Source organism: Meles meles, chromosome 3 (genome assembly GCF_922984935.1).
Source record: "Meles meles chromosome 3, mMelMel3.1 paternal haplotype, whole genome shotgun sequence".
Taxonomy (NCBI): Eukaryota; Metazoa; Chordata; class Mammalia; order Carnivora; family Mustelidae; genus Meles; species Meles meles.
The window spans coordinates 107,121,929-107,141,853 of record NC_060068.1 but is presented as its reverse complement, the minus strand read 5'-3'; the positions used below and the strand labels follow the sequence as shown (position 1 = coordinate 107,141,853).

The 19,925-nt window shown below is 39.6% G+C and overlaps 1 protein-coding gene across 1 annotated transcript in view; it reads right to left on the bottom strand.

Annotated features, from left to right (window-relative positions):
- Positions 1–976: 976 nt before the first annotated feature.
- ETF1 (eukaryotic translation termination factor 1) overlaps positions 977–19,925 on the bottom strand; it is a 31,633-nt gene continuing 12,684 nt past the window's right edge. Inside the window, exons 3-11 of the mRNA XM_046000559.1 lie at positions 11,835–12,010; positions 11,138–11,277; positions 8,698–8,836; positions 7,697–7,887; positions 6,027–6,156; positions 5,318–5,473; positions 4,891–4,955; positions 3,945–4,092; positions 977–3,300 (exon numbers count right to left, since the gene is read on the bottom strand). Coding sequence (XP_045856515.1) covers positions 3,218–3,300; positions 3,945–4,092; positions 4,891–4,955; positions 5,318–5,473; positions 6,027–6,156; positions 7,697–7,887; positions 8,698–8,836; positions 11,138–11,277; positions 11,835–12,010 — 1,228 coding nt within the window. The 3' untranslated portion in view covers positions 977–3,217. The remainder of the gene's footprint in view (positions 3,301–3,944; positions 4,093–4,890; positions 4,956–5,317; positions 5,474–6,026; positions 6,157–7,696; positions 7,888–8,697; positions 8,837–11,137; positions 11,278–11,834; positions 12,011–19,925) is intronic.

Sequence of the window (19,925 nt, the reverse complement as noted above, 5' to 3'; positions counted from 1 at the left end):
ATCGAGTGTGCCTGTCTGGGAGCGTCACAGCATGAGAACCGGAGCCAGAGAACAAAAGATGGCAAACGCTACAGGCCCAGACGGGCAAATACAACAGCCCCACGTACCCAGCACTAGTGTGCTGCCTTCCAACTTTTGACTTCAAACAGCACCTAGGGATGCCAATAGGAGGAAAATTATATACCTCCACCATGCACAAGCAAGTCTACCCCTTACCAGAAGGTGACTGGGTTTCATCAAGACTATCATCTAAATCTGGCAGCACTACTGGTCAGTTTTGTGAAATGTATTTCTTTAAATAGGGAGAAAGGAAATCCTGCATCACTAGGTTGGTTTTTTAACTAGGCTCCCTAAAACACCAAATAGGAACCCTAAGCACTTCTATTTTTGGGAAAAGCAAATGAAAATCTGCAAATGAAATTCTCTTGACCCAACCTGAAAGGCTTACATGAGGTTATTACTCTCCTACCTAGTAAACCAGGTCTGGAAGAACAAAGAAACTTACTTAGCTTCTGCTGTTCAAATCTGGACCATCCCAAGGTAACCAGATGTAGAAAAAGGAATAACTCTGGAATTAGGCCTGGGGTAAAACCTGGCTTCACCACTGCAGGCCTGTTTCATCACTTGTAGAATGGACACACCATCTACCTCCATGAAATCTCAAGTTATACGGGATAACATACTTGAAAGAGCTTTTTAAAGAAGAGGCAGGTTTTCCTTTGGTGCACGTGTGAATCAGAGAAGCTACAAACTAGATTTGCCCCAGCACCTCCTTCTGATGTTAACTTTGGGATCATGACCCCAGGCATCTTTTGTTATATACCTTTCCATAGGCAAACGTAACAAAGAAAACTAAAATCTAAGGCTTGAAAAGTTATTAGCTATTACTACGCCTTGGAGAGCTCACTCATAATATATCTCTGTGGCTCAGACCTCACCAGGGAACAATCCTAAAGAATCTCAGGCACACAAAGTGTATTCTTAAATATGGTTTAATACTCTTCTCCATTTCTGTACATCACAACACCAAGATTTCGCTGCTTAGAATCTTTCTGTAGAGGCTATAGAGAATGCAAAGGCTACGGTTTTCACCCCCTCTTATTTACGTGTTTGTATGTGTAAGTGTAATACATATCAGTATATATTGATACACACATCAATATATAATGCAATATATATCACCAAAGAGAACACATTGATTAAAGAAATACAAAAATTTGGCATCATTTCCAAACTTAAATAGTAAAAATAAAAACTACAAAAGGAGCTGCATACCCTAAATGTATCATGTGAAACAACAAGCATATTCAAAAATGTAAATTTACATCCAATTTTTCTGGTCTTGTCATATCACATTAGACCCATTTACAATGGCAAAACCCTAAGGTACTGCTGTGAAGAGAGCATGTTTGCTTGCTCTTGGGTGTTCTGCAAACAAACAGCAGAGCCCAAAGCAAAAGCCTGTTCCGGTGAAGCCTCCCACGTTGGTGAATACCAAAGAATTGACTCTTCTCACTGGGGGTTTAGACATCAGGTTATACATTGAAAGACAGTCATTTGGACTTCAGAGTACAGTGTGAGAACCAGAAGCTTTACAGTTAAGACATACTCCCTTCATTCAAGTGAAACAGGATTATTGGAACGATAGGCAGGTCTGCAACCTGGGAACAAGGAGCTGGTTCAGACCAATAAAGCTACGAGTGACTGAGTCAAGTCAGTGAAGAACAGCAGTCAGGCACTAAAGTGTTAAAAGTACCCAATATGAAAACCAAATGCACCCCACTATCCTATCAGTGTGGGAATGATACCAATTGACTTTTAAAACCTTTGGTCCTTCAAAGTCCATTTGGTATACTTTTTTTCATTGCTACCACTGGGCACATCCTATACACTTTATTCACTGTCACCACCTCGGGCACACCATGACCTTACACATCAGCTGGGGTCAAGTCCCACTTAGAGGCCAGCTGTGAAGCATAAGCTTCAGGTTTTCAGGCCCACTTTTGGATCCACCATAGTTAAGTCGTTGGTGCCAGAAGCTGTGTCCCATCCCGTCCCACCCCTGCCCTCCCCACCCCCTCCCATAATTTCTCATATGAGAGGTACCTGTTAACTCCCATATTTGAAACAGATGCTCCAACCCCACCAGGAGGTCAGGGGTTTGTAATTACATGCACAGTCATACATGTCTTGTCAATCGTTCCTGTGAAAAACCTTGCAGTTCATTTTTAAAAAATCAAAACATTCACATAATCTCATGCCATCCAACACAAGGAAAACACAACCACCTCCCTCTTACCAAGGACAGACCCAAGCAAAATAAAATATTCTTTAAATTTCTTTGTATCCACTTAAATTGCATGTTTTATTTCTCCCAATCCCAGCAATAGCACAGAAGCCCCATCATATCCATCCGAAACTGGTTTCTAGTAGGCTATTATGGGAACCCTTGTCAATGCAACTGATGCTAAGGGTTCCCAAACCCCAGGCACAAATGCGCCTGCAGAACAGGTGGAAGGAAACAGTGCACTTGGCCCAAATGCTTCATATATGTCAGTTTGACTTTGCAATGCAGTTTGCATCCTTGAAACTGACAGTCTGGAGGGGGAAGAGTAGTGTGAGGGAGTGAAGTTCAAATTGCCTCCTATTAGCTCACCCTTTCAACATTAAACAGAGACCAAGAGAGTATGGTTCCAACATTTCACCGCGTGTATTTCTTCTTATGCAGTCTAAGCTGAGAATGCCATGTAAATGGGTCACTGCGAAATGCAGCAATTTAATTTTTCTCCAATCAAAATAAACAAACCAGTATGATCTCATTTCTATTAACTTTTGAAGGTTTACAGCAGTTAAAGTATTTTTGATTCTATGTATGAAGGTTAAAAAAATCTTTTTTTTTTTTTTTTTTTCATAAAATACAAGAGCAACCAATTTCACCATCGAGTAAAAGTAAAAACTGGGATTCTTTTTTAAATTAGTCCAAAGTGGCATTTTAGGAACTTAGTTATATGCTGCTGCGCTGACACCATGACAAACCAAAGTGTAGGGTTGGGTCTGGTTTTGTTTCGGTTTTCTTTTCAATATCCAATGCTCATGGATTAAGTTCTGGAAATGTTCCAATTGTAAGGCAGGGATCTGTTTGGATTCCACCACGGGTATGCTCCTTGGGTTGGATGCTGGAGGGTGAGGCACGTTTTGCCGGACCCATGTCGACTACCTAGTAGTCATCAAGGTCAAAAAATTCATCATCTCCTCCTTGGTATTCCATTCCCTGGAAATCTACTCGGTACCGCAAGATACCTGGGGAAGCAAATCAAAGAGTAAATCATCTATGTTTACGGGTTGGTGAAGGCTCACTTCAATAAGGAATTTGTAGGGGCACCTAGGTGGCTCAGTTGGTTAAGCGACGGCCTTTGGCTCTGGTCATGATCCTGGAGTCCCAGGAGTCTGCTTCTCCCTCTGACTTTACCCCTCTTGTGCTCTCTCTCTCTCTCCCCCTCTCAAATAAATAAAATCTTAAAAAAAAAAAAAAAGGCATTTGTAGAATTATAGAAAACAGATGATAATAAAAAATGGTCCTAACCATGGGGTGCCTGGGTGGTGGCACCGTCAGTTGGGTGTTTGACTCTTGGTTTAGGCTCGGGTCAGGTTGTGATGTCCGGGTGGTGGATCAAGCCCTATGTCAGGCTTGTGCTCAGCATAGAGTCTGTTTGGGTTTGTCTCTCCATTTCCCCGTCCCTCCTCACCATGCACATGTACTCTCCTCTCTCTCAAATCTTTAAAAAAGGATCCTAACCAAGGAACATGCAATCATTTGTTGCCTCAATCTCCTGCCATGGTCGATGATAAGCCACTCTGCCTGAAGTAACTTGACTTTGCAATAGCCAGGAAAGCTCTGGCTTGAGACCCTGGCCTTAAGTTTATTTTCCTTACTTGCTACTCACCTCCAATTCCACCAAATCCTTTCACAAATTGGGATCCTTCTTGTGACTTATCTGTGACAATTTCCAACGTAGCTCCAAATTTTTTATAGTTGTTAGCAAACCATTCCAGCAGGGGCATGCTCTCAATCAGCTCATGTTCTTGTCCTGTCTGTAAGGGTGACCATGAGATACCAAAAAAATGGATCAGGTTATACCAAGATTTAGCAGCCCTATTCTCCCCATCCATCATTACTATCATTCTTCCTCTCATTAAGTGGATGATATACAACTTTCTCTATGAATTGTGGTTTCTACTGACATAATTCTAATAGCACAGAAGTTCTATTTTAAATAACATTCTATTTTAAATAACATTCCTCCTCAGGCTCTGTTTCAGTGATGAAATGTCAACACAAACTTCTGGTGGTTCCTGTTGTTGTTTCTAAAGTCAGGCTGTTATAAAGTGTCTCCAGGCAGCACTCATTTAACAACCCAGAAGAGATGCACCAGAACTGGTTTAGGAGTAGCCTTGTCAAAAAACAAAGTCCTTTAACTCCCAATTTGAGGAAGCTACTATCCTTAAGGGATCTGTGCCAGGCAGGGGACACTTTACTACAGTGATGCATTTAGACTAAACTTGCAGAAGGTATTTCAGTTTAAGAGCTGACCAAGTAAGTGAAGAAAGCAATACAGATTCACAGAGGAGGCACTAGTAGGTCAAATCTTCTCTACTCCTTCGAGAATGCTTAACTATAAAAATAAGGAACCACCATAACCATGCCATGGCCTCCTTCCTTGGAGTCAGACTGGTATGTAGCAGATAAGATTACCTCCTGCTGCCCCCAACCCCCAAGTGCCAACAACATGGAATTTGGTTTCCCAAGGTGGATACTCTATGTTGCCAGTGCTCTAACATGGATTTATGTTTCCTTGCATGTACCAGCAAACTAGGAAAACCACCACATACCTCTTTGTCTGTGAAATGAGATTTATCCTTCTCTTGTTCTGGAGTTAGATAGAGAATTTTCTCCTCTGCAGTATTAGGAAAAAAATGTGTTAACCTGGTTTTCGTATACAAACAGAAGTCTCATGAGGTAAGTGAGGCTAGATAAAAGGGTTTCTGAACTCCTATCAACCTTCTTTTCATAAACATATTAGTCTGCATGCACTGTGCGTCTACCAGGTACAGTGCTCTTACCATACATAAATACCAAAGACATTCAAGATACAGTTCTTTTCCTCGGGAAATTTAACAGTCTTAAGCAGACATTTATCAGTTAAAGCAAAACAATTTATGAAGACTGAAGCCACCTCCCCCACATCTCCACCTCAAGTTCCAGAACAAAGAGCTCACTAACAAAAAGCAATCTTACTTTATTTTTTAATTCTCATACCTTCTGTGCCTTGGCAATGAAGAACGTATCTCATTATATCCAGATTTTCATAGACTATTAGAATCTCTACAGCTCCCATTTCTAAAGCCTTTAGTGTATCTTCAACTCCAAAACAGTACTTGCCCGTGTCCTGGCTGATTTCATCAAAGTATCGTCCTGTGATTAGGAACAGGTCAGTAAGTACATATATTAAAGTTTCCTTTGTAGGTACAGACTTTCTTGCTCAAAATCCAAGAGAGGAAAAAAATCAACTAAAAAACGAGTTAAGTGCCAAAAGTCAGTGAAAAACAATTACCACTCTAGTTGAGGGTCCAGAATTCCACTCAAGAGGTTAAGGGGCTGGGCCAAATACAAAGCCATTTGGAAAAGTATGTGTGCTCCGTTAAATCAGAAACAAAACAAATAATGGTCAGATTAATCTCTATTTGGGCTCTTTATTCATCACTCTATTACAAAGGAAAATATGCAAAATAAGACTGAAGTTTGGCTCCTATTGCCAAAGGGTAAAAACAGACATATAAGCACATTTATTAGAATTCACAACTAAAGGAAGATTAATGATTCCACTGAGGAAGTTTTTTAATACAACTGTTAAATCTTCCTCTTTTACCTTCTCAGCATCTTGTTACATACATATTATCATGTACATACAAACAGACACACAAAAACATTTCAGAGAATAAGTAAATAAATTGCATTTCACTGATACCTATTAATTTCTTCTCTTGAATGAATTTCACGTTGGAGAGGACTTCAGTAGATAACTCAATAGCTTGGTTGAATCCATTTTCGCCACCATAGGAAATATCAACTAATTTTAAAACTTTTGATTGCAACCTCTGACATACACACACACATTAAAAAAAAATCGTTAGTACTTGAAAACACCTTTACTGAGACCACTACCTCTTAATGGCATGCAAAGCTCAGCATTACGAACACTGAAGTCTAAGGGGAAGTTACAGGGAAAGAACCTAATTTACTCACGAGCAGGTCTCAGTGAGCAACACTGTCAAAGTTAACTTCCCCAGCTAATTAAATCACCATTCAGTCAGACCTTAAGAGGCCAACTCATTAATCACCAATAAGACTAAGTTTCTTGTTAAGGAAAACGGGGACTGTTAGTCCCTGCCATATTAAATTTGTAGAGTACAATACCACTTCTTTGGTTGAGACTTCTACCGTAATGCTACTCCCTCTCCAGTAGAGTACTTTGGGAATAGTGTTATGTCAGGGCCAAGTTATAAACCAAACCAAAAGATCTTTCTGGATTAAATGCTTCAGGCTAATCAGCTCTGTCATACTGTTGACTTTCACTGCTTTATTTACCTCCAGGCATAAATCAGAAAAAGAGCAGAAAAACTTTTATCCCCTAGTTTGACATCACACTCCCATTTGGAAGCCAATTATGGCAATCCACTAAACTAGAAGCTGGCACAGGACCAGAATGATTCTATATAAAAATGGTTTGTTTAGGGCACATCTTGGTTGGTTAAGAGTCTGATCCTGGGGTCCCGGAACTGAGCCTTGCATCAGGCTCCCTGCTCGGTGGGGAGTCTGCTTCTTCCTCTGAACCTCACCCTGCTCTTGTGCTCGCTCTCAAATAAATAAAATCCTTTAAAAAAAAGAAATAAAAATGGTTGGTTTTCAAAGATAGAAAAGACCCAGGAAAGTATGGGGGACTCTTTCTTTCTTTAAAAAAAAAAAAACCAACTCCAGGATCATGAACTGAGTTGAAGGCAGACACTTAACCCACTGAGCCACCCAGGCACCCCTGGGGAAATGTTTTTTAAACACCTGGAATTCTGCCTGTTCTGAAGTAGGTTGTTTTCTGTTTGTTTTTTAGAGCTAAGTTTTTTTTTTTTTTAAGATTTATTTGACAAAGAGAGAGAGGGTGCACAAGCAGGGGGAGTGGGTGAGGGAGAAGCAGGCTCCCCACTGAGCAAGGAGCCCAATGTGGGGCCCGATCCCAGGACCCCAGAATCATGACCTGAGCTGAAGACAGATGCTTAACTAACTGAGCCACCCAGGTGCCCGTTTTGTTTTTTTTTTTAAACTTTATTTATTTATTTGGCAGAGAGAGAGAGATCTATCACAGGAAGGCAGAGAGGCAGGCGGGGGGGTGGGGGGAGGAAGCAGGCTCCCCACTGAGCAGAGAGCCCAGTGCAAGGCTTGATCCCAGGACCCTGAGATCATGACCTGAGCCGAATGCAGAGGCTCAACCCACTGAGCCACCCATGTGCCCCTTTACAGCGCTAGGCTTTTAAACATGAAATATATCACTTGAAAACCAAAACAGATGTGCACATCCCAGTACTCAGTGGACACACTTATTCCCACCCAACAACGTAACAGAGCATCAACTTCTTTCTCACTTACCTGATCAAACATATCAGATTGACTTAGTTCAGTTTTAAAGTCAGCTGATCCAGCTAAAACAAGACCAGCCACATTCACTTTGTCCCCAGAAATAAAGAGCTGTACAGCAGTCTCAGCTACTTTCCGAACATAGTTATGTCGCTTTTCCATTCTTAAACGAGCAAAACGCAAGGCTGATTGACCTCCTCTACCTTTGACATAGAAGGGGGGAGGGGGGGAAGGAGCCATTATTAAAAAAGTACAAAATTTGCTAATTAAAAACTAAATAATCATGTCATTACCCATCAAAAGGACAAATAAAAATCACTACTTCCTTAACTAAATGTTTGGCATAAACTGACATTTTTAGAGAGTAACTATTAATTATTTTATCAAAAGAGAAGCCACAGGCACCAAGGAGTCATTTCATGATGCTTCTCCCATCCTCTGGATTTATTCCCCTCCATTATACAGTTGACCCCTCTTTAAAAGAAAAAGGAAAAAGAAAAAAAAAAGGTTTTAATTTTAAAGCAATCTCTACTCCCAAAGGTGGGCCTTGAATTTATAACCCAAAGATCAAGAGTTGCATGCTCCACCAAATGAGCCAGTCACCAGACCCCCCACAGTTGACCCTTAAATAATAAAGGTTTGAATTGTGTGGGTCCACTTATACATGAAATTTTTTGGATAAGTACCGAATAGTTCTGTATTATGTATTTTCTCTTCCATATGATTTTAATAACATTTTCTTTTCTCTAACTTTAAAAATACAGTACAAAATACAATATAACATACTAACATGTTAATCGACTGTTTACGTTAATGCTAAGGCTTCCCAGGAACAGGTTATTAGTAGGTAAGTTTTGGGGGAGTCAAAAGTTAAATATGCAGATATTCAATAAAAGTTATGTGCAGCTGGGATGGTGCCCTTAACCTCCACACTTTTAAAGGGTCAACTGTAGTATTCATTTCCTTATTGCTAGACACAACGAAAGTGGGCTCATGTTCTCTTCCTGTGTTACCGTGTTTCTTTGGGAGATCCACAGTGAATTTGTGCAGGACTTCTCTTGTGTTTCCTTGGAGTGTGCCAAAAAGTGCACCACTACCATCTATTACAATGAAGCCAAACTTGCTGTCATCTGAAAGTAGTGCTGTAAGAGCCTGGAAAGCAAACGTAAGTACCATAAAATAAATCCCAAAGCTTTTCTAGGGTCAAGACAAAGTCTAAAAGGACATATGCAAGCACTTTCACCCCATCCAAGATAGTATGAATACTTAGAAAAGCCATTTTATGGAGTAAGTTAGACTTCAGTTATAACTAACCCATATGTACAACTTTGAACCAGATGCAGGAAAAAAAACCAACAGAGATCTAGGGTTCAGATTCATTCTAGTCCTTGATTTGATTTAGAGTGATGGCAAGCCATGGAACATCACGTTCAAAATCAAAGTCTAACCTCAAAAAACCAAACCAACAACAACAAAAAACCAACCTCCAAAAGCTACTTTCTGTACAACCCCAGCATCAACAGGCAGTATTCATTATAGCAAAGAGTATCCTATAAATCAACTCTATAGAGTAGGGCTCTAGGAGTAAAAAAAATACCAGGAAAAAAAAGTCTATAAAAAGATCTAGTTTTGAGATATTTCACTTAACACCTATGTCAGAGATATTTTACTTAACTCCTATGATATAATGATACCAGGATTTAAAAATATTATTTTAAAGGTATTTATATAGCTAAATGATTTGGGTTTTGTGGCAGAAACCCCGCCTTCTGGGTTAGCATGTCATTACATCCCTGTAGTTCTCCCTCCTGAAAGAGCAAATATTTAAACAGTCCTGGGAACCCACATAGATGGGCAAGTTTTCATGATGGGAGTCTGTGCACCTGCTAAATTACTAATTGCTAGGGTCCAGGCTTTTTTGGAGCTAAGAAATACACATTCCATTTTAACTAGGGAAGAAAATTTCTTTTAAGAATTGACCAGAAAGCAGATTAATCATTAAGAATCAATCTTTAACTACACCATGTCTGATAATTAGCATTAAGACATGAATGTTACGCACATTACATCACAACCTGTTAAGTAGCTTGACTGATTTTAGGCTTTCAGTAATTCTGCTCTTCAGGGAATACTTACCCTTTGTAAGAATGTGTAATTATCCTGATTAAACAGGACATAAACTGTGTGGTGCAATATGTCATATTCATATCTAGTTATCAACATATCGATTAAAAGCCAAAATAAACAAAGCTAGCAAGATTAAACAGTACCTTAGAAGAGTTAAGGTTTAGAAATACCAATGAAGCTAGCTTAATAAGTAAGTTTAAAGCTAGATAACACGAGTAGCAGGTACTATTTAAATTAACAAGACTCAGAATCTAGAGATTTTACTAGATACAGGTAAGTAGGACCAGGTAAGATCTTCCCAATGAAGCTTTTGCCAGAGGAGGTTGGCAAGACAGCCAAGAGAAAGTCTCAACCATCAATGCAACAAACCAAGATCCAACTGGAATTGGACTTTCTGTCAAGTTAGCAAAAATCATCCACTGTAAACTGTGTCGACAAATGTCAGTTCTAATTCCACTGTAGAGGTTTTTCCCTAGGTCGACGAAAAGCAAAAGACTGAACTAGGAGCCAGCTGTGAATTCCTGATTGTTCTACTGTTGACTGATTTAGGTCACTCTAATGAGGCTTCCTTTCCATCCTTAAATTTCATCTTATGGCAGCTCTGTCACTCAGAAGTCTCATAGGGGTGAAAAAAGCTCTTACAGGCCTCAAGATTTGTAATTTGTAAGCTGAAAACTAAGGGTGCTAGAATACCCAAGTATCATGGGTATATAGGAAGAGACAGAGATCAGGTTAGGCAATTACATCTTCACCTCTAACTAGTTCTCTAAACTCAGTTTAGCACTTTCCTCAAACATGCTGAATGATTTTGTCACTGTGTCATGATAAATGTAAAGTCTTTTTATTTTTTTGAAACAGCTAGCCTTGTGATACAATGACTTAGAAAACAGTCTGGCAATTCTTCAAAAGGTTAAACAGTTACCATATTACCCAGAAATTCCATTCCTAAGCATATAGCCGCCTCTCTCCCATGAAAACATTCTGTCATCCAAAAATCCATACATGTATGTTCAGAGCAGCATTATTCCTAATAGCCAAACAGACATGCCCATCAACTGATGAACAGAAAAATAAAATGGGGCCAAGTATCACTTGGTGATAAAAAGGGATGAAGTACTGATGTACTTAAAGAAACCAGTTGCAAAAAGCCACCCACTATATGAAATGCCCAACATAAGCAAATCTAGAGAGACAGTAAAGATCAGTCATGGCCCAGAGCAGAGAGATCTTGTGGGACAGGAATGAAGCAAGGATCAGTAATGACTGCTAATGGGTATGCGGTTTCTTTCTGGAATGGTGACAATATTCTGTGCTTGAACTTCTTACCTCTGTATGGAATTTGTTGTCACACAAATACAATGACGTATTAATTGGTTTGAAAGGTTCAAAGTCAATGTTGACTTTCTTTTCCTTTCCTTCTTCTGTTACAATTGTACCACAGTAAACAACCAGGCCATTTGGAGGTACTGCAAAAAACACAATTTCTCTACTTAAATCCACAGCTAATTTTCCTCAATTAATAGAAAATATTCCAACAGTCTACTGTCCCTGCTCCCTTATTTTGAATTTTTAAAAAAGATTTTATTTTTCAGTAATCCCTATACACAGCATGGGGCTCAAATGTACAACCTGGAGATCAACAGTGACATGCTCTATCAGCTGAGCCAGCCAGGTGCCCCATGTCCCTGGTTCCTTTAAATCTTAATTTAAATAAAGCAGAAATATTTGCAAATCTCTCCTGGAGAGTTCTCTCCATAATTTCAAAAATTATTGAGACGTTTTAAAAGGGAGGATTTATGTCTTTAAGTAACTACTACTTTAAAGAATCTTTAAAAAAAAAAAAAAAAGGCTTTAAATTCCAACCAAAGGGACATTGCTGATAAATATCTGAAAACAAAACAAAACAAAACAACCCCCCCCAAAAACATCAAAAAACCATTAGTAACCAAGAGCATCAGGGAATCAAAATGGAAAATATAACCAAGACAAAGTAGAGGAGGAAAATGATCAAGCTCTAGATTACCTTTGTTATAAAGTTTGAGTCTTTGTTGTACAGATGTAATGGCTCCCAGGACTGAAAGGCGGTTTACTCGTGACTTAATGTTAGATGCAGTTCCAAACTCATCTGCTAACATTTTTGCCACTCGTGAAATCTGGTCTTTGGGAGGAATGATCAATGATATCATGCTTGTGCCATTGCTGTGGGAGAAAGAAAAACATCAGAGGTTCAAGTACCACGTAAGTGAAGAGTGAGGAGTTTAAATTCATGCTTATCATTAGTACAGTGAGCTGATGATAGTCCCCTAAAATAGAAACCAGTCACTCCCCAGGTGACCAGGAAGGCAGAACTGCAGTGTGATCAAAGCTTAACCCACTGAGCCACTCAGGTGCCCCCATTATTTGTTTTTAATTTAAAGATTTTATTTATTTATTTGAGAGAGAGAGCACAAGCAGGGGGAGAAACATAAACAGATGCCCCAATGAGTGGGGAACCTGATGTCAGATTCAATCCCAGGACCCTGAGATCGTAACTTGAGCCAATGTCAGACACTTAACCAACTAAGCCACCCAGGCGCTCCAGTACTCAATTATATGAATAAATCTTAGCTATGTAAAGAAAAGGCAGCACTTTAAGGAATGCTCAGGAACTCCTCATTCTTCAAGGGTAAAGAGAGAAGTTTTCATAAGGAGGTTTACAACAGGCTGGAATTTGAAAGAGTCCATGGCAAAGGCCTGGAATCTGATGGTTCTGTCAGTGGGAGATTCCGGTCACAGGATGATGCAACAAGTCTTTACAAAGTTTACATGAAATAACAACTGAATATCATCCTGTCTGCCCCTGCCCCCTTTAAATTCCAGGCTCACCATGAAAATTTACAATCATTAATTTAGCACCCTAAGTAAAGTGATAATGGGAAAGGAGAGTCTTGGAATTCACACGAATATCCCAGTTAGGAAACCACACACTCACTCTAGGTGTATCCCTAAATGTACTTTACATATTCATCACTGTTGATTTTGAGAGGATTTATACACCACACACAGCATACACTGAGGACCTGGTTAATTCTGGGTGCTCAAACAAATTCCAGCTTCCAGAACTAAAAAACGAGGACCAAATTCTGAACCATGGAGGGTACTACTACCAAGTCCTTGCCAATATGGGAAGGCTCTTTTGAGCAGCCACCAACCTCTATCTATGATGCCAACATCATCTTTTTAACTACATTATCTGAAGATACTTATTAACAACATCTCATTTCGGTATTTCTAGTTCTACCTGAAGCACACACAAAACTACATTACCAAAAGATATCAACTCATCACTAATCATTAGGATAATGCAAATCAAAACACAAAACCACTTCACAGCCACTGAAATGTTACTATCAAAAAACAAAACATGTTGGCAAAGATGTGGAGATATGAGAACCCAATGCCTTGCTGGTAGTAATGTTAAATCATACAGCCATTATGGATAACAGTATGGCAGTTGTTCACATAATTAAACAGAGAATCACCAGATGATCTAGCAATTCCACTTATGGGTCTATCCTCCAAAGAGTGAAAGCTGGGAACCAAACAGATACTTGTGCACTAATGCTTATAGCAGCAACATTCACAAGAGCCAAAAGACAGACAGAACTCATGTCCACCTATCCATCTTTTGCATGAAGAGTAACACAAAAAGTGCCACAGAGATAGAGTGGAATATTAGTCAGTCTTTTTTTTTTTTTTTTAAGATTTTATTTATTTATTTGACATAGAGAGAGATCACAAGTAGGCAGAGAGGCAGGCAGTGCAGGGGTGGGGGTGGGGGGAAGCAGGCTCCCCACTAAGCAGAGAGCCCCATGTGAGCCTCGACCCCAGGACCCTGAGATCATGACCTGAGCTGAAGGCAGAGGCTTAACCCACTGAGCCATCCAAGCACTCAGAATCTCATTCAGTCGTAAAGGAAATTCTGACACATGCTACAATATGTATTAGCCTTGAACAATTTATGCTAAGGGAAATAAGCCAAATACAAAAACCATACAATATAATTCCACTTATATGAGTTATCTAGAATAGTCAAATTCTCAAAGACAGAACAGTGGTTGCTGGGGGGAAGGGGAAATAGGGTGTCTATTGTTTAGTGTGGTTTCAGTTTTACAAGATGAAGAGTTCTGGAGACTGGCTGCGTAACAGTGTGAATGTATTTTTGACACTACTAAACTGTATGCTTAAAATGGCTAAGATGGTTAAATTTTACATGTGTACTCTGCCACAATACGAAGGTTGGAAAAAAAAAGTTCATTTACGATAAAAAAAATTTAAAGCACACATTTGTCTCCTTGACGGAGCAGTTCTCAACCTGGATACGTATTAAAATGAAGGGAGGGAGAGTTCACTCTACATGGCCCCTTCTCAAAAACGGTTCCTTTAAGTTGTATTCCTTAATTCAGATGCTACTCTCATCTCTCAATTTTAGGAAATGCCAATATACTCAACTCTCAATACCCAAACAGGATGGAAAAGTTACTATTTAAAATATTAGATTATTGGGATGCCTGGGTGACTGAGTTAACTGTCTGCCTTCGGCTCAGGCTGTGATCCTGGGGACCTGCAATGGAGTCCCACATCAGGCTCCTTGCTTGGTCTTGCTTGGGAGGGGTGTGTGTCTGTGTGTGTGTGTGTGCTGGGGCCTGCTTCTGCCTCTGCCTGCTGCTCCTCCTGCTTGTGTACGCTCTATGACAATAAATAAAATATTTAAAGTAATAGATTATCTAGATCACGGAGTTCATAAAAATTAAAAACTTTTGTGCTTCAAAGGACACCATCAAGAAAGTAAAAAGACAACTCACAGAAAGGGAGAAAGTATTTGCTATTCATCTAAGGTTCAACAGTTAACACATGATCCAGCCAATCCATCCATAGCATACCATTCTAGGTACATGCGCAAGAGAAATGAAAAGATATGTACACACAAAACTCATGTTCACAAGGCATTAGTAACAGCAGTCAAAAAGAAAAAAAAACCCTATGTCCAACTAATGAACGTGTAACAAAATGTGGTATATTCATATAATGGAATATTATTCAGCAATAAAAAGGAATGGAGTATGGATATTTTACCTTATACCAAGTAAATGCAGTCACAAAACCCACACATTTTATAGTTTCATTTATATGAAATGTGCAGAACAGGCAACCTAGAGGCAGAAAAAGCAGAGTGACTGCCAAGGTAGAATGGGGAGTGACTAGTAATGCATATGGGGGAGGGAAGGGTGGAAGCGTCTTTCTGGGTCAATAAAAACGGTCTAAAATTATAGTAGTGATTGCTGCAGAACTCTCAAAAAACCAGTATACTGTGTCCTTTAAAAAGGGGGCAATTAAGAGGGTAACTGGCTGGCTCAGGAGAGCATGCAACTCTTAATCTTGGGGTTGTGGGTGTAGAAATTATTTAAATAAATTCTTCAAAACAGCAGCAGCAGCAAAACCCAAACCTGCCCCCAAGTGAAGGGGGGCATAATTGGGGTGCCTGGCTAGGCTCAGTTGGTGGAGCATGTGATTCTTGATCTCAAGAGTTCTGAGTCTGGGCTCCATGTTGGGCATAGAGCTTACTTGAAAAATAGATAAAGAGGGGCTCCTGGGTGGCTAAGTTGGATAAATCTCTGCCTTCATAGCTCAGGTCATGATCCTGGAGTCTGGGGATCAAGGCCCACATTGGGCTCCTTGCTCAGCAGGGAGTCTGCTTCTCCCTCTAACCTTCCCCCATCTAAATAAATAAAATCTTATAAATAAAAATGGGGTGATGGGGTTATGGACATTGGGGAGGGTATGTGCTATGGTGAGTGCTGTGAAGTGTGTAAATGATTAGTTTAGTGTGGCGATTCACAGACCTGCAGCCCTGGGGCTAATAATACATTATATGTTTATAAAAATAAAAATTATTTTAAAAATGAGTAATTTTACAGTATATAAAATTGTGTATCTATAAAGCTGTTACTAAAAAAACAAACTATGGAAAAGACACGTAACATGATACTCTTTTCAGTATATGTGCTGCTGAAGCAAGCACCATGAGACTCCTTTTAAAATCTTTTCATCTTTTAACCTGATAGCTTACTAGAAAAGCCAAAGGTTTTTTGAGAAATGTTCTAACAATTGTTAATTATGCTAAAAAACCCCCAGATTATCAGTTTTATAAGGAGAATGAGTGGCAATATGAACAGACTCAAATCTATAAACACACATATACAGGAAATTAATAGTCCCAAATCTAACAGCTTCTGTATAAACGGAGCCAATATATTATATCATATCATATTTATCATTTATAGTAATATTAATTTCACAAATTTGTTTTTCTGCAGTATTAGTGGTAGAAAGGGACCTCATTTACACAAGACCCTGCCCTTTCAAAGTTTTCTCCTAGTGGTAAATCCCACAGGTTCTCTCGTCAGACACGTTTTCTCTATAAGCAGACAAGCTGCCTATATTCATTCAGCCCTTCCAACTATCAAAGTACTTACTCTCAGGTTATTGGCTTATTTTCTATCTTTGAAACTGGCATTGTTTCTGTTGGGGTTTCTATTAAAAACACAAGGCAAGTTCATAACTTTTGTGATACTCTACTCAATACAGGTTGATCAGTGAGAGACAGTACATGGTAAAGGATGGATACTATGTACTCTGCTGCCACCCCCAGTAGGGGAACAAGTATTCTAGCCAACAAGTAATCAAGCCGACTTAAAAAGAGCAGCTTCACTTGGCATTACAAGCACATTCAAAATGACCACAAAGCAAAGCTGCTTCAAAACAATCCCTTGCTCATGCACACACAAACACACATTAAGTCAGGCGTACCACTCTCTAAAATGCTTTTCATTTTAATGTTCAGTGTAACTACAAAAAGAACTTTTCTAAATCAGGACAAGGTGTCTAGAAATCCAAAATTCTACATACTATTCTACCTGTGGCCATGTTCCAGTTTCTGAACTAGATGGAAAAAGAATTCCCAAATGAAACAAACTGGTATCTTCTATTACAAAAAAAGAAAAATGCTCTTTACAGTCAGTGAGTTCACTGGATCCTATTTTTATGCAACCACCTGTAACAAACTGCTATTCTTCCAATAATTTATCTTGCTAGGCTCCTAAAAAGGAAATTCCAAAGAACCTTTCTGATAATTTTATATGCAGTTATGTCAAACTCCACAGGTCAAGGAGGAGAAAAGGAGGTTGCTGTGGGAGGGACTGGAAACATTAGGCAAGTCATTTTAACTTCAAACATGGACTCTCTTGTAGCTGCCACCTACCTGTCTCTACACAGGGGCTGTCAATTTATGCACATGCACAATATGAAAATACAGAAGATGGGGAAAAAAGACAACACATTTTAATACTGACCTTACTATCTTGTGCTTGTTTCAGACTAAGAGTTATCAAGAGAACTCATTTCTCTACCCTATGGGATCCTGGAATCTTTAGGGACCAAAGGAATTATTTCTCAAAAGGGTTCAGTTTTTAAAAGCTGACATGCCCTGATTTACAGAGTAGTTTCCTAGGAGATGGAACTAGCAAAGAGGCAATCAGTAGGGAATGGAATGAGAAGGGGCTCCAAGGATAGCAGGGGTGAAGCACACTTAGCTCAGGAAGCAAACAGACACCAAACCCCAAAGGATGGAAGTTTGAGGATAACGAGGATGTTGGGACAGATTCACTCAGTAAACCCAAAATGCCTGAAGGAAAGCCTTAAAGCAAGATAATCATGCAGAGGACAAACCAATGACCTTAAGATAAGTAGCTACTTACTTTCCACTGCAGATAGGTTAAGCTGATAAGTATTCATTAAGCAACTTTGCTGTACTGCACCAAAGGGGGACAATCAACCCTACACTTTCATCCATGTAACACTCTAGACAGCGCATAGTGAAGACACCTGAGAATAGTATCTTGCCACAGGTTTCTACTTAAGCAATTCAGAAATGTAGGCCTGCCAAAAAAAAAAAAGTGGTAGATAAACTGCTAAATCTAAACACTACTTGAAAGCTAGTTTTGGCCTCTTACTCCTTCTGAATTTTGATTAATACTTAAAAAAGTACCTTTCATTAGTTTGCCTTTATGCCTCTTTTTTTTTAAGATTTTTTTTTTTTTAATTTATTTATTTGACAGAGAGAGAGGTCACAAGTAGGCAGAGAGGCAGGCAGAGAGAGAGGAGGAAGCAGGCTCCCTGCAGAGCAGAGAGCCCGATGCGGGGCTCGATCCCAGGACCCTGAGATCATGACCTAAGCCGAAGGCAGCGGCTTAATCCACTGAGCCACCCAGGCGCCCCTTTATGCCTCTTTCTATTCCATGTGGGATGGTGGTGGTGGAAACACCTTCAGTTTTTAAATTCATTGTTAGGTGGATGGCCTCCACCTTAAAAACTTAAAGGCTATTTTATAATACCTGATTTTTAAAGGTTTTTTAAAAAATTTATTTATTTGACAGAGATCACAAGTAGGGAGAGGGGCAGGCAGAGAGAGGAATGGAAGCAGGCTCCCTGCCGAGCAGAGCGCCCAGATGCGGGGGGGGGGGGGGGCCTCCATCCCAGGAACCTGGGATCATGACCTGAGCTGAAGGCAGAGGCTTTAACCACACTGAGCTACCCAGGCGCCCCTGATTTTTTTTTTTTTTTTTTTTTTGTATGTTGGGTTTAATAGAAGGAGATTAAAGTTTTTCCAGGAAAGTTTCCAAACAAAATAAATGCTCATTTATCCCCAAGGTAAGCCAATCAAGGTTGTTAGACCAGTTTTTGTAAACACCAAAATAAAATCAAGGAAGCTGAGTATTTCATTTGAAAGTAACCAAAACAACCCACAGGAAGAAGTGAAGTAAAGCTTTCACCAAGGAGTTGCTGGACACATATGCAAACTACATCCTTTTTAAAATTTAACATTTTTTATCTACTGTTCTGCTTTGTCCCTATATCTTTTTTCTAAAATTGAAAGACACTCAGAGTCAGTGAATTGTGAGGTACAGCAATGATTCATGCGCAGGTTGTAAAAACTGGGCAAAGCCAGACAAAGCATACAACAATGTGGCATAAAAGGCTTCCCAGGGCCTCTGCTCTTGGATTCCTTCTTGTTATCACCATATCTGGGGTACTTTCCCTTATCAAACAAGATTCATCAATGCTTCTGATGAAACTAACTTCTGAGCAACAAAACAGAGGAGACAGAAGGAAGTAGTTGTAAATAGATTAAATGCGGAAAGTAAATAAAACAAGACAAAATTCAGGAAGGAAGAGAATTTTAAATAAAGAGCTAACAGCTTTTCCTTCCTTCAGTCTCAAATAAACTTTGAAGAAAAGTTTCTCTACCTAACATGGGAGGTTACGACTGTACCACCAGTTATTCATCCAAGGTTTCATGTACCCCAAGCATTATGGACAGGGAAACATGTATAAGGTCACCTGAAGTGTCAGGACTGAAATGCCTTAAGATAGAAAATGCAAGGTATTCAGAGCAAAGCTTGGGCTATGGGGTGTGTGTACTTTAGGTCTCACATAGTTGTAGCCTTTAGATTTCAACATGCCTTCTGACAAATAACAAGCAAAGAAAATCTAGGCACTCTTTGACTTGTAAAGATTTTATCAAGGTTCATCATCAGTAATGCTCACGAACAGTTTAGAAAGGTAGCTGGAAAAAACCAACATGGTTCACACAAGGTTGTCCACTGACAACCACTATTTGCATGAGAACCCTGAATCCTTGAGGGGTTTTCTAAAAGAGCGAAACAAAAAAATAAATGCTCATATACAGAAAGATATCCCCGTCCTCTATTCTGATTCAATTGCTGTTGAATAGGGACAGTGAAGGTCATGGTGATTAGAAGAGGGAGCCTCGGGGCGCTTGGGTGGCTCAGTGGTTAAAGACTCTGCCTTCGGCTCAGGTCATGATCTCAGGGTCCTGGCATCGAGTCCCACATCGGGCTCTCTGCTCAGCGGGGAGCCTGCTTCCCCTTCTCTCTCTGCCTGCCTCTCTGCCTACTTGTGATCTCTGTCAAATAAATAAATAAAATCTTAAAAAAAAAAAAAAAAGAGGGAGCCTCAATTTTTAGAAAGACTGATTCAAATACAATTCTATCAA